Consider the following 14,232-nt stretch of genomic DNA (forward strand, 5'->3'; position numbering starts at 1 on the left):
TCAAAGTTGTTTCTACAAAATTTAAGGCCAATCTTTCTATTTGATACTGAGAGGGGTTTTATATTATCTCTCTATGCCATGCATTGTAGTACAGGTGTTTATCTTTTAGATTCAGAATTTAAACCAGATTTTGTTTTAACATGTACTATTGCTAACTTTTTGAAGACGTCCATGACTTTCTTGCTGCAGCCACACTGAGCCCAGGACTTGAGGGGCTTTGGACAGTTCTTGCCACGGACTTTGACTCCTTCCAGTTCCACTCGATAGTTCTCCACCTCTGATAAAATAAAACTCAGGATAAACTCAGTCCTTAACCATTAAAATCAAACTTAGAATAACTACATGTATGTCATTAACCCCCGATACTAAATGTAATTTAAAACACACAGAAAGAACTCTTTAATAAACAATTCTACGAAGCTGATTAACAGTTACTGTACATGAGGAGCTAAAATCTACTATTCTAACAGCATCATACCTTTGATATGTACCTGTACCTTAATTAAGTAAAACATACACACTTATCATATATCAATACAACGTATCAGACAAATTTACCCTCATTGGTCATCCTGGCAATCTCCGGCACCTCTACATAAAAGTTCTTCCTGAACGAAGCATAATAAATCTTGTCATGGTTTACCACTATAGCATCCTACAGTTAAGAGAAAAGCATTCATCAGGCATAAAATACAGACTGAATGTAAGAGGGCACCTGCTACATACTATGATGCTCGATTTCACCTTTTTGACATTACATACTATTTTTCCTTATGAAAGGAAGCTTAATACCTTTTTCTTTTTATTCATATTCAGCATTGTAGATTCCAGGTCCTCCTCCTCTTCTTCTGAGGAATACTGTAAATATAAACAACCGAATACTGTAAATACAAACAACCAAATACTATAAATACAAACAACCGAATACTATAAATACAAACAACGAGGTATGTAAATACAAACAATGAGGTATGTAAATACAAACAACCGAATACTATAAATACAAACAGCAAGGTATGTTAATATAAACAACCGAATACTGTAAATACAAACAACCAAATACTATAAATACAAACAACCGAATACTATAAATACAAACAACGAGTGTTGTAAATACAAACAATGGAGGTATGTAAATATAAATGAGGTATGTAAATACAAACAACCACAGTATGTAAATACAAACAACTGAGGTATGTAAATACAAACAACTGAGGTATGTAAATACGAACAACCAAGGTATGTAAATACAAACAACCAAGGTATGTAAACACAAACAACTGAGGTATGTAAACACAAACAACTGAGGTATGTAAACACAAACAACTAAGGTATGTAAACACAAACAACTGAGGTATGAATACAATACATAACTCAGATATAAATAAAACTCAGATAAAAACACCAATTCAAATAATACACAATGCTGATATACATGTACATAAAAACAATATAAATACAAGCAATACACATTTCAGCTAAGCTAGGTTTAAGGACCAAATTTAAACTGGACATTACTGGCTTCTAGGATCAACTTTTTAAACGACATTAGATATCTACTATGTCCCTACCCTAGCTTCTGGTATAAAGTTTTACCCCCAACACTGGATATCCACTATATACCCTTACTTCTAATACCAAATTTTACCCAGACATCCGTCACATTTTCTTACTTCCATGAGGTCCTATTTTACCCTGACACTGGACATCCGTCACATTTTCCTACCTCCATCAGGTCCTATTTTACCCTGACACTGGACATCCGTCACATTTTCCTACCTCCATCAGGTCCTATTTTACCCTGACACTGGACATCCGTCACATTTTCCTACCTCCATCAGGTCCTATTTTACCCTGACACTGGACATCCGTCACATTTTCTTACCTCCATCAGGTCCTATTTTACCCTGACACTGGACATCCGTCACATTTTCTTACCTCCATCAGGTCCTATTTTACCCTGACACTGGACATCCGTCACATTTTCCTACCTCTATCAGGTCCTATTTTACCCTGACACTGGACATCCGTCACATTTTCCTACCTCCATCAGGTCCTATTTTACCCTGACACTGGACATCCGTCACATTTTCCTACCTCTATCAGGTCCTATTTTACCCTGACACTGGACATCCGTCACATTTTCCTACCTCCATCAGGTCCTATTTTACCCTGACACTGGACATCCGTCACATTTTCCTACCTCCATCAGGTCCTATTTTACCCTGACACTGGACATCCGTCACATTTTCCTACCTCCATCAGGTCCTATTTTACCCTGACACTGGACATCCGTCACATTTTCCTACCTCCATCAGGTCCTATTTTACCCTGACACTGGACATCCGTCACATTTTCCTACCTCCATCAGGTCCTATTTTACCCTGACACTGGACATCCGTCACATTTTCCTACCTCCATTAGGTCCTATTTTACCCTGACACTGGACATCCGTCACATTTTCCTACCTCCATCAGGTCCTATTTTACCCTGACACTGGACATCCGTCACATTTTCTTACCTCCATCAGGTCCTATTTTACCCTGACACTGGACATCCGTCACATTTTCTTACCTCCATCAGGTCCTATTTTACCCTGACACTGGACATCCGTCACATTTTCTTACCTCTATCAGGTCCTATTTTACCCTGACACTGGACATCCGTCACATTTTCTTACCTCTATCAGGTCCTATTTTACCCTGACACTGGACATCCGTCACATTTTCTTACCTCCATCAGGTCTACGTTGTTCTCCATCAACTCTCCCTTCTCCTTCTCAGGATTGACCTTTTTCTTGGCCACCGCTGTGATGATTGTGACCTTTCCCATGCTCTGAACTCCGTCTCCCTGCCAGTCACAAAAGATTATCAACACTGATTTATGTCAATATGCCATTCTAAGAATATGGGCTAGTTCACTAACAATATGTGCTGACTTAAGGATACCATTTTCATAAATCTAAATTAATTAATTAATTACTGAATCCAAATTCTTTTCTCAAATCCTAAACCATCCAATACAGACTTACATTTGGTTTTTCTTTGTCTTTCTGTTTCACCTCTGATATAATGTCCTGTAAGGAAACAATACATTGTGTCATTCTTTGTGATCCCCTCTCTCCTTCATAACAAGTTTGTAGTTCAGTACTATCATAATTCATATTGAATATGCATTTTCCTAAATGATTGCAATGTTCTAACACTGTGTGTAGAATCTTCACCATTAGTCTCTGTTTGATAAGTTAATCAGCTATGATTTAATTGTTACACAGACCTGTAATTTAATCATAACAGACTTGTGATGATAAATGGTAACACAGGCCTGTTATTTAACACTGACCTGCATGTAGGCATCCAGTGGGTCCACTTCATTGCCATCATCCTCTTTCTTTACTTCAACTTCTTCCTCATCATCATCATCTTCATCTTCCAGTGACCACTTTTTACTGACCGGAGCAATGTTGATAGGAATCAGTTCCTGTTTTTTCTTCCGTTCAGCCCGCCACTGTTCTATTCTCTCCCTGCGTTTCTGCATCTCCATCTCCAACCTTTTCTGTTCTTCTTCCTGAAAATAAGGAACTGTGAGTATGAAATAATCGCACAAAAGATATGTAAAATTCATTGAAAGATAATACATGCTGCTACGTATAATAACAAGGCATTGTGAGCTTGTGTCACGGTGAAAGTTGTTTTATAATTCATGCATCTCTGAAAAACGATGGATCAATTTCAGCAAACATTTTAAAATCTCACAAAAAGTGCAAAGTGTGACATTATTTTTAAATTGTTGTAAGGAAATCAAATGTAGTTCAACTGCTATAAAAGACATTTTTGTTCTCAAAAATTCTCAACAAATTGTTATCAATTACGTAAAGAGAAAGAATACTGCTCATTGCACATTAATTGTTTATATCATTACTAATCTGTTTCTATCACTATTTGTCTCTTGCAACCTGTGAAGCACAGCCAATGTTGAGAAAACAGAAAACATAATTATAAATTAAATCTGTAAGAGATTTGATAATGAAATCTGAATCATTTATACCATAATGAAATATATTCTGGACAAACGGTTTGTTCTGGACCTTGAGGTTTCACATGAAAACCAATTTCTTTATTTACAAAATACAGACTGAGAATAATATTATACATACTAGTCAACGTGTACTTTTAATCAATTGGACATGTAATGTTTAATTGAATGATCTAAAAATGTGCAATAGAGGGCTATTTAGTACTAAAAAAGTAGATTTTCATAGTGAATAAATCATTTTAATATAAATCTGCTGCCAGCAAGTAAAGCTAGATTTTTATAGTAAAAATTACACTAGGCAATATACTAGTATCATCATGATGATAGAAATCTGTATCATATGTGCAGGTAGATTTTTACAAGTAAACTTTCAATTACACTACTCAATAAATCACATTAATATTAATTTGTATGTGCAGGTAGATTTCTACAGGTATTTTTTTAAAAGTAAACTTTCAATTACATTAGTCAATAAATCATATTATTTTGTATGTGCAGGTAGATTTTTGTGATTAGATTTCTATACTTAAAACTTTCAATTACACTGGTAAACAAACCATGACATACAATAATAGATCATGTGTGGTTTTAACTTTCTTTATGACTGGTCACCTGTCAAAAAATAAACAAAATTCTACATACACAAGGTAATGTCAGGTGTTCAACACCAGGTAGCCACACCTGTCCCTGTGTACCTAACTGTGCCCACTGAAGCATGTCCATCTGGCACAGGAGAATTCCTCCCATTACTGGTCCAGTTCCCACCCTAATAAACTGTGTTGTGTCAGCACCCAGCTGTGACAATTCATCATGGCTGGTACTTATATAACCAGACAGATTTTATCATCACTGTTACATTACATTCAAAGGTTTACAGGGATTATCTGTGACTACTTTAATCTGACTATAAAAATACCAAAGATTCTCAATAGCTGGGGTCTTTCTAAAAGAAAGGACAGTTGATTTCAGTACAGGATGAAGCCAGCCAGGATACCAAAGACAACAGCACAGGAAAATTCACAATCAATGACAAAAACCCAGAAGCGGAAACTGCTGGAGTCCAGTAGTGATGTTGTTGGTCAGCTCCTGAGAAACTACAGCCGAGCTGGACAGCAGATTCACTGCATCAGTAAGTCAAAATTATCTAGTACTTTGTTTCTAAATTTGTGATGGTGTTGGTCAGCTCCTGAGAAACTAGTCGAGCTGGACAGCATATTCACTGCATCAGTAAGTCAAAATTATCTAGACCTTTGTTTCTAAATTTGGAATTGTTCTTTGGTCTTTTACTATTTTAAAGATCACCTAAATCTAAAGAAAAATATTGGGGAATGGGGGGGGGGGGGTGATTATAACAAAACTAAGAGTCTTTTCAATTCTATTTTAAAAACTCTCTTTCTTCAAATGCATTTAATTTAGTTTTATTTATGCTTATACTGTAACAATAAATGGCATTTAACTTAAAATTATGTAAATTTCTAAAATTCACTGCAATGGTCTATCATGCAACAAAGTATTAAGTCTTCTTTAAAGCAATTTCAATAATTAAAAAAAAACCACATATAAACTTACTAACTTTAAAATCAGAATGAATTATAAAAACAAATATCCATGACCTTTTAAGATCTGTATATAAAATCATGTCAATTACTATACAGTAAATTTTGGCTTCTGATTATACTCACAGTCATTAAAACAACATTGGACACTCAATCTAATTGGAGGTCTTTAACTTTAATTGGAGATGTGGGGAAGTTGAGACAGAAATACAGTTAACTGATTAATTATCCTAATTAACAGTACAAACAGAGGAACTCCAGACACCTTAGGTGCTGGACAAACTCTTGGAGGAGAAGTTTACATGAAGATTGAGGAGCAGTTTAATGATGAGATGTTCTTTACTATATTACTGGGGCACACTTCAAAGTGCTGCACTTCTACATTTGCTCCCTGAACATAATTACACAGAAAAAGACATGGCAGAAACCTGTATGCAAAAGGAACTTACTCAGATCAAGCATTTGCTATCATTACACGACAGAGCTGTTGTAGAAATCCTACACATCAGTAAGTTTGTTACATCTTCTGTTTTAGTAACCAACTCTCAACTAAGTATTGGATATATAAGCTACAATACAATCTGTCTAACTGCCGACTCCTGTAAGTTTGCATTAAAGCAGTCTGAGAATTACATGGTCTGAGAATTACATGGTAAGCCAGTATCAGATCTAAAGATGGCTCCTGTTCATTTACTAGTTAAAAGTCAAAAGATAATGGTTGCCTAAATACAGTGATTTAATTCCATGATCCTGGTCTCCAATAGAGGGAATACATGAACATTTCCTTCACAGAATTACCTTGTTGAGCTACTTATTAAACAACACCAATTAACACAGCCTTTATTTGCAGATGACTACACAACACAACTGACTAAACAGGCCATCACTGCCATGAAGACTGGGAACAAGGGAAGAGCACTGCAGCTGATGAAGCGTCGGTGTGTGGCTGATGGAGTGAAACACATGTACCGTCAGTACCGACAGATGAAGTGGGATCAGGCCCACAGACTCACCGTCATCGTGGCCAGCACCATTAACCCCGGCATCTCCCTCCCTAGTCGCCCACAGGACAACCAGATGGGACAGGAGGAGATTCAAGTGGAAAAGTTTGCGCAGACAATGATGGTAGCCCAGTGTAACTTTAGACGAAACAGCTGAACAACCACTTGGTGGAACAGAGAGACTGGACAAATAAGTTGTGTGGAATTATTTCATATACATGCCATTTACATAGATGTGACAAAATGTTTGATTATCGTCTGCTTCCACTATGAAGCACTGTATATACTGACCCTGTAGGAATCTGTGAATTATTAATAGTGGCGACTTGCTGTGTAAATATGTACTGTATAATGTTTCTACATAATAGTGCTTAAATAAATATTGAAATTTTCAAATGCTATTGATGCTCATTCTTTATTTTTGGAAATCATATGAATGGACAGGTTTTTTGGATACAAGGTGCTCTAGATAAATTTTCAATTTTGATGCTGGACACTTAAAAAGGAGATGTCCTTACTCATGTTAAATGTCTTAGGTTTGACACAGCCACCAGGATCACAGGTTTATAACATTAAACCAGTCTGCACTGTAGTAACACAGTTTCCGGGCTTTGTCTGAGATTAGTGTTATCATAATAATAAGTCTATCAAATTAAACAGGCATCATTTTTCTCCGTTTTAAAATGGAATTCCGCTTTCTGGACTGTAAAAATCTGTTCTCTATTATCATATAACGATTCCACTTCCGGAAATTGTTGTTCAATAAATTTCACTGTTTACAAATCTTATTTTCCAGAATATCTGGTTTTAACTTTGAATTTTACATAACGGACAGTATTTCCTTATTGGATTCTTCTCATTCCGACATTGGTTGAATCAGCACATTGTACACTGTAAACACGTGGGCCTTATAAAAACGTCTGTAAAAGTAGTACAAAGAGATGACAGTAATGTTTAAGGTCATTGACAAGGTCCAGTTTTTGAAGAACCGTCAAGTGTTGGTAGATTGCATAGGACCTTTGCCTAAGACTTGGTTAGGGAACCAATACTTACAAATTTACTATTATTAGCATTTTATAAAGCTTGAAACCTCAAAATTGGTTCACAGGATTCATTTTCTGAATAGCTTCGGAAGTCAAAATATCGATTTTTGACAGGGGGCCTTTGGCTCCCTGGACCCTCTGATCACCCTGCTAGATACCCTGCTGGAGGAGGACCCCCAGAACACCCCCACTTTTTCTACTTTTCTGTAGAATCATGTCTGATAATATAAACTAGTTGCCACTGTAGAAGTAGTGTTTAATGAGTCGACACTTTAGTAAGTCTGTGTTGCCTCACCTTGTCCAGGGGCTCATCCTTGACACTGATCTCCCCCTCACGATGTGTCAATTTCTTTGCCTCCGGAGATATACTTCGTTTTTTCTTGTCTGGAGTTTTGGATCTGGACTTTCTACAAGTTGAAATAAAGATTATTTAATTATTTGGATTTAAGAAATTACTTCAAATCACGATGCAACTTTTTTATCAATTGAAAAACAATTTATAATATTTCTGAAATTCATTTTTAAATATATTGACCCTTGTAACTTAGTCTTTCAAAGAGAATTCGAGGAAAAGGATATCGACATTTAAAAAGACACTACAGAATTTGAGGAAAAGGATCTGACATTTAAAGAGACACTACAGCTCATTTTCATATCTTAATTGTGTTTTAAAACATTGGACTACACATATTGATAAAATGATAGAAAGATATTGCATCAATGCTGACAATTTTGAACAATTTGTATGCATCAATTTGTTCTCAGCTGCAATTTGAAGATCATCCAGAATTCAAAGGTTTCTTTATGATGATTCGAACTTTTAAAAGCATATTTACATCATGTGATTTTGAGTGACAGCTAGTAAAGGTGTTGTTTTTCCTCTTTTTAAAAAAAATTATTTGAATACCCATTAGGGTGTTCTGTTTGAATACTCACTTTTTCAATTATGGGATTATTGAATTTCCCTTTTTCTTATATTAAAGTAATTATCAATCATAATTTGAACAGTAACCCTTCCATGACCTAACTTTGCTTTGAAAGTAATTTACACATGTTGAGATTTGGCACTTACTAGGCCTAGCTTATCAACTACATGTCCTATCTTTGCAAGTCCTGCATTTTTGCTTAGCTCTTGTTAATCCAACAGACTTACTGATCTCCCAGGTAAATTGTTATAATTACATTTTAGAAACAAACTCTAAGTACAATGGAATTTTTTAAGAAAAGAAATGGAATGTTTCTTTGAATTACAACAATATAAAGTATGATTAAATTATTACTGGGATAAAACATAACAGAAGACAATGTGATTATTATTTGTAGTGCAAGTGTGCTGCATCAAATGAACATGGGGAAGTCATGCACTTAAACGAAATTAGAAGACAATAGGGCTGGAACGATTCAGGGTTAGCTCGATTTGGTCTGGTTTCGATTCTGAACAGCACAGTTCGGTTATTTTCGATTCGGTTCATGTTAATAGGTCCAATTTATCTAATGACAGCACAAAATTTAACAATTTTAATGAGTAGCATATTTGATTTTATTTTATTCAAGTTATATAACTATATGTCATCATTTGTAAACATCATATCTATTTATGATGGCATTTTATAACTTTGATAGAAAACACTGTCAGTCTATTAAAATTTATTACATTAATTATTAAACAAATCTATAGTGAACCTAAATGTATATGATATTGTTTCCATTGATATGTAAGAATTCAACAATTATATCAATTGAGAGTATTTGAAAATCTCTCCTTTATTGATTTACTTCTCTCATATTAACTGTCAAATCTGTGTCATTACCTACTCCACCACTTGTCCACTGACAGAAATGTTATAATATGTCATGTAAAGATAAGCTGCAATGATCTTATGGACCATATTCTGTTGGTATCTGAGTGGTGAAAATGCTAACTCTCAACACAGTAGTGATTTAAATCTCTGTTGCATAAAAAACCAAGTTATGCACATCACTCGGATGCCATATTTGTTGTTTTGGTGTATGCAAAATCTAAACCGAACCGAAATTTGTAATCGGTGCATCGAATCGAATGGTATGAATCGCGGTGCACCGCACAGCCCAAGAAGACAAGTTTAAACCCCTGGATATCTTCAAGTTTTGTCGAAGACCCTCTGACTTTGAGATAGAGATAATTCACTGTAATTGTGTACACATGCAGAGGGTATAAATATCTATCATGGTGTTCATATATTGCATAAAGGAAGAACGTCAGCTGCTAATTGCAACTACCTGAACAGCAAGGAGATACAAATCCAATAAGTTAATGAATATATATTGAAAGGGAAAAATATCTTGGACAATTATCATTCAAACTTCACAGTCTTTCTTTTTTCTTTTAAATTATGTGAAAATGGAAATATATCATGATTGTTTACTTCAATTTATGCAATTTCTTGTTAATATCATCATTTTGATGTGTACAACCCACTGATATCAACTGAAATAATTTTTTCATAACTTATATGAAGCTTCATTTTTGTGGTCATTAAAATGCACATTTTGACACAAAATTTAATGCAAATTCAAGAAATTCCATAAAACATACATGTACATTACACGTGTACAGTTGCTAAAAATCACAGAAACATTCAGGAATACACTGAAATTTCTTACTTCCTGTTCCTTGACCTTGATCTCTTTGACCTTCTCCTGTCCCTAGATCGTGACCTTCTTCTATCTCTAGATCTTGACCTTCTCCTTTCACGAGAATGAGATCGCTTCCTCTCTCTGGACCTGGATCTTCGTGATCTATCTCGAGATCGAGATCTTCTGGGTCGACTCCTGGATCGACTTCGTCTCTTCCTGTCCCGCTCACGTGAATCACTCCTGGACCGTGATCTTCGTCTGTATGATCTAATAAACAAAAAACCAGTTAACCATAGTCCATATAATTTAATATGACAGCATTCTGCTGCTTTTCAAACTGTAAAAAAAAGTTAGACCACTATACAGTCATTTCTAACAAACGATTTTTACTAGTCATGCTAGTACTAAATAGTTAACAAACAATTATTTCAAGGAAACTGGAATATAATATGTGTTTGTGTCATCTTGATATTGTAAGGTCAGTTATTTGAGTCAAAACTCAAAAGGTAACTTTTAATCGATGAGGTGTATGTAAATTTGAATATTAGAATCACATCATCTCAAGCTGCAATTAGAATCACAAAGTAGTTGGTTTAGTATAAGTTTCCACTGTTGTTGGAGTCCACCATACATAATTGGAAGAGGCAATATTCATACATGAGGGGTGGATGGTCAAAAACCCACCACCCGTGGGCTAAGTAGAAAACAATACATCTATAACTACAATATAACTGTAGTATAAGGTTATTTGTGTAGTGATTTTGGGGGGTGGATTTTTGGTATTTCTGGTCGGGCTTGGAGTCCTCTGAGCCTGCACATGTTTTTCTCTCTCTCTTATCCGCGAACTCTAGGCAAGCGGACGGGGATTTTATTGCGCAGCACTATAGTCATTGTATTTGTTAACCCCTTGTAAGTTGTTCTGTGTATTTGTTAATATATCTCTTTATAAGTGTTTTTCCGGTGTTCTTTGTGTATAGGAAATCACTTTATTGGCGTCGCCGGTAGGATATCTGGAGGTCTTTTTTAGACCAGCGTGGTGCCTTGGGGACGCCATGTGGGTTGGCCATGATTGATTTTCAGATCGATTAGTAATTATGTAGGAACATATCAATTAAATTCGTGAATTAGGTTAGAATAAATTGTTTGTTTATTTGGAAGGTATCCAAGTTTCTGATTTATGTGACATTAGTTCTGTGTATACATAGTTGTTGACTTGTAGCTAGGGTAGGGCTATGGCTTGGAGAGATTGGTCTTTTGGGTTAGACAGAGGTAGTCAGCAGTTGACAGGTGGCAGGGGCATCCCGGGGGGTGAGGAAGCTAGGCAGGAAGGCATAGCAGACACCCAGGGGTGGGGCGCGGGGAGCTCCGTAAACCCTTATTAGGTAGCTCCATTACAGCAAGATCAGTAGTTGACAGTGCATGTCATGAGGTCAGAATGCCAGTGAAACGGAGTAGTTGTGGGTCTGTGGTGGGCAGTAGTGTTTTGTTGTCGACGGGTGTGGTTGTTCAGAGGGCCTGGAGTGAAGTAGGGGTCAGGGACACATGGTCGGCGCAGACAGGGGTGCTGCCAGGCGCAGATGAGAAGTTGTGTGGTTGGCCGGAGGACACTGAGGCAGGTGTTAGTCACCAGGGTGGTGGGCTGGAGAACACCGGGGATAGTGTTGGTTGCCATAGTGATATGACTTCTCAGGGTAGCTCTGGGTGTTCTCTGTGTTTTGATGTTGACATGGCTGTTGATGTGTTCTGCAATGTGGATGATGATCCTTCCACAGTCGAGTCGGGGTGTCTGGTTGAGGCACGGTCTGGTGTGGTCGGTATATCATGTCTCTCAGCTCATGATCAGCTGAGTTTGAGTGGTTGGACCAGTAGTGCTGGACGGTGGGAAATTGATGTGGCACAGGCTCTGGTTTTGCATTCAGTTGATGGCCAGTACTCGGATGCAGAGGACGAGTCTGGGGGCGAGGATGCAGTTGAGTGTCATGTTAGTGAGTCTGGATTATTCCAGGTTGGAATTGATGCATGCGCGGAGGTTTGTGATGAGGGCTGTGTTGGTATTCCATGCAATTGTGAAAGCATGCAGGCCTCAGTTGTAGTGTTAGAGACTGTTGCTGAGTGGCACAGTCTAATCATTACCAATGCCCCAGCCATGATTGAAGCAGTGGCCTATCAGTTCCCAGGGGCGTCTGTCCCCAAGGCACCTGATAAATGTACCATTATGTGTTGGTCTGATGGAGGGTGTGTTGTGTCTGCATCTCGTGGAGATGACCCCGCAAATGCGGGGTTTGTGGCTCTGTCCCGTTCAGCCTGGTGGGATAGCAGTGTTCCTTCTCTGACTGAGAGGCTTCCTCCTGATAAACGTCTAAGCAATGAATGGGATGTGTTTGTTGCTTGTGGCTTCGCGAGTTTCCATTGGTCGTGGGGTGATGGCTATGCATCCCAGGTTCAACTAACAGTGAACCAGGGACAACCCAGGTTTGGTCATTGCAAGGGGGTACGAAAGAAAGTTAATGAGTTATGTGAGGGGTGTGAACTCCTCCATGCACACTGTACCCCGAAATGCGGGGAAGGGTAGATAAGGCTGCCGTAACCCAGCCGTTCTTGGGCAGGGGTATTTCCTTGTGGTGTTTCCGGATCTGCTGACCTGGAATATGTGATGTCCTCTGGTGTGATGTGCCATGTCCGATGTCCAAGATGATGACTGTCCTGTGACGTTTTCATGTGGAAAGTTTGTGACCGTATGTGACTCTGTGATGTGACTTTCCTGTTACTGGATTTTCTGTGATGCGTTGTGTGACCGTGACTTTCTGTGTTGTGAACTTTTTGGACTGCTAAATTGCTATGATTTTATAAAGTAAAGTTTATCATACTGTAAATCATAGGTGTAATTCATTCATTTATTTGTAGATTGTATGTATCTAATGTAAGCTACAGTGTTGCAGGTTTAATTTATCGGAATTGGGACATTCCTCCTCAAAACAGGGGGGAGTGTAGTGATTTTGGGGGGTGGATTTTTGGTATTTCTGGTCAGGCTCGGAGTCATCTGAGCCTGCACGTGTTTTTCTCTCTCTTACCCGCGAACTCTAGGCAAGCGGACGGGGATTTTATTGCGCAACACTATAGTCATTGTATTTGTTAACCCCTTGTAAGTTGTTCTGTGTATTTGTTAATATATCTCTTTATAAGTGTTTTTCCGGTGTTCTTTGTGTGTAGGAAATCATTTTATTTGTATACACTTCCACCAGTTGTAAAGTATTTTCAAATGGCCTTAATGAGCCTCTAAAAATGCATGGGGCGGAATTAATTTCCCTGGAGAAATTTTCTTAATCCACTCATATACATATAGGTGTACCTTAACGTATTACAAACCAAGACTTTTAAGCCTAATTTAAGAGAGAGGACATATATGCATTGATTATGAAATTGTAAACGGGTTGGATGCCAACTACATTTATTTGCTGATTGTTCCAGTGCGGTATTCATTCAAAACATGCTGTATGTAGAATCCTTTCATTAGTATACAGACGCTACACATGTTTTAAACAGTAAAACGTTGGACATACCTTCCTTCTCTCGGCATTTTGGCTTGAAACGGTGTCAACAAGAAACTTTAATCATGCGCACGAAAAGACTTAATGAAACAAACACAGAAGAGAGTATGATCGTTCTTGCATACGACATGTCGTAAAACAGAACCGGAAGTACCATGTGGTAAACAAACCCTCGAGGTAAGCTTTCTTTGAGCAAGCAAAAATGACAATAGTATACTGACGTCGAAAATTGTTCATTTCCAATTTTACGCTGAAATTTAGATTGCTATTTTATCTCAAGTCAGGTATGATTAAGATAGAACTTTGAACCATAGCTTTTGATTGTGTCTTGGAGAATCACACAAGACAAGTACACTAGACTGGTCCTAATCAGACTATAAACAGATCCAGCACAATATTTAGCTGTATAGCTTTACCAAGGAATCTCAGATTG

The 14,232-nt window shown here is 37.4% G+C and overlaps 2 protein-coding genes across 3 annotated transcripts in view; one reads left to right on the plus strand and one right to left on the minus strand.

The window, feature by feature from the left end:
- The window catches only part of LOC125669996 (probable ATP-dependent RNA helicase DDX46), a 25,572-nt gene extending 11,692 nt beyond the window's left edge, over nucleotides 1–13,880 (minus strand). For both annotated transcript variants that reach the window (XM_056161203.1, XM_056161202.1), the window contains exons 1-10: nucleotides 13,812–13,880; nucleotides 10,279–10,518; nucleotides 7,931–8,042; nucleotides 3,343–3,567; nucleotides 3,032–3,076; nucleotides 2,734–2,850; nucleotides 793–858; nucleotides 559–655; nucleotides 157–277; nucleotides 1–12 (exon numbers count right to left, since the gene is read on the minus strand). The exon at nucleotides 1–12 is cut by the window's left edge and continues 164 nt beyond it. In XM_056161203.1, the coding sequence (XP_056017178.1) occupies nucleotides 1–12; nucleotides 157–277; nucleotides 559–655; nucleotides 793–858; nucleotides 2,734–2,850; nucleotides 3,032–3,076; nucleotides 3,343–3,567; nucleotides 7,931–8,042; nucleotides 10,279–10,518; nucleotides 13,812–13,828 (1,052 nt within the window). In that variant the 5' untranslated portion in view covers nucleotides 13,829–13,880. The remainder of the gene's footprint in view (nucleotides 13–156; nucleotides 278–558; nucleotides 656–792; nucleotides 859–2,733; nucleotides 2,851–3,031; nucleotides 3,077–3,342; nucleotides 3,568–7,930; nucleotides 8,043–10,278; nucleotides 10,519–13,811) is intronic.
- On the plus strand, nucleotides 3,312–6,985 carry LOC125670005 (uncharacterized). The gene is made up of 2 exons (XM_048904897.2): nucleotides 3,312–5,164; nucleotides 6,442–6,985. Exons 1-2 carry the CDS (start codon nucleotides 5,011–5,013, stop codon nucleotides 6,747–6,749), a joined length of 462 nt encoding a protein of 153 aa, XP_048760854.1. The 5' UTR covers nucleotides 3,312–5,010; the 3' UTR covers nucleotides 6,750–6,985.
- Nucleotides 13,881–14,232: the final 352 nt, after the last annotated feature.

The sequence above is a fragment of the Ostrea edulis genome, chromosome 4 (genome assembly GCF_947568905.1).
Source record: "Ostrea edulis chromosome 4, xbOstEdul1.1, whole genome shotgun sequence".
NCBI lineage: Eukaryota > Metazoa > Mollusca > Bivalvia > Ostreida > Ostreidae > Ostrea > Ostrea edulis.

Coding starts and splice junctions, on each gene's coding strand:
- LOC125670005 (XM_048904897.2), top strand. CDS start 5,011: ATGAAGCCAGCCAGGATACCAAAGACAACAGCACAGGAAAATTCACAA. Junction 5,165..6,441: donor ACAGCAGATTCACTGCATCA/GTAAGTCAAAAT, acceptor CTTTATTTGCAG/ATGACTACACAACACAACTG.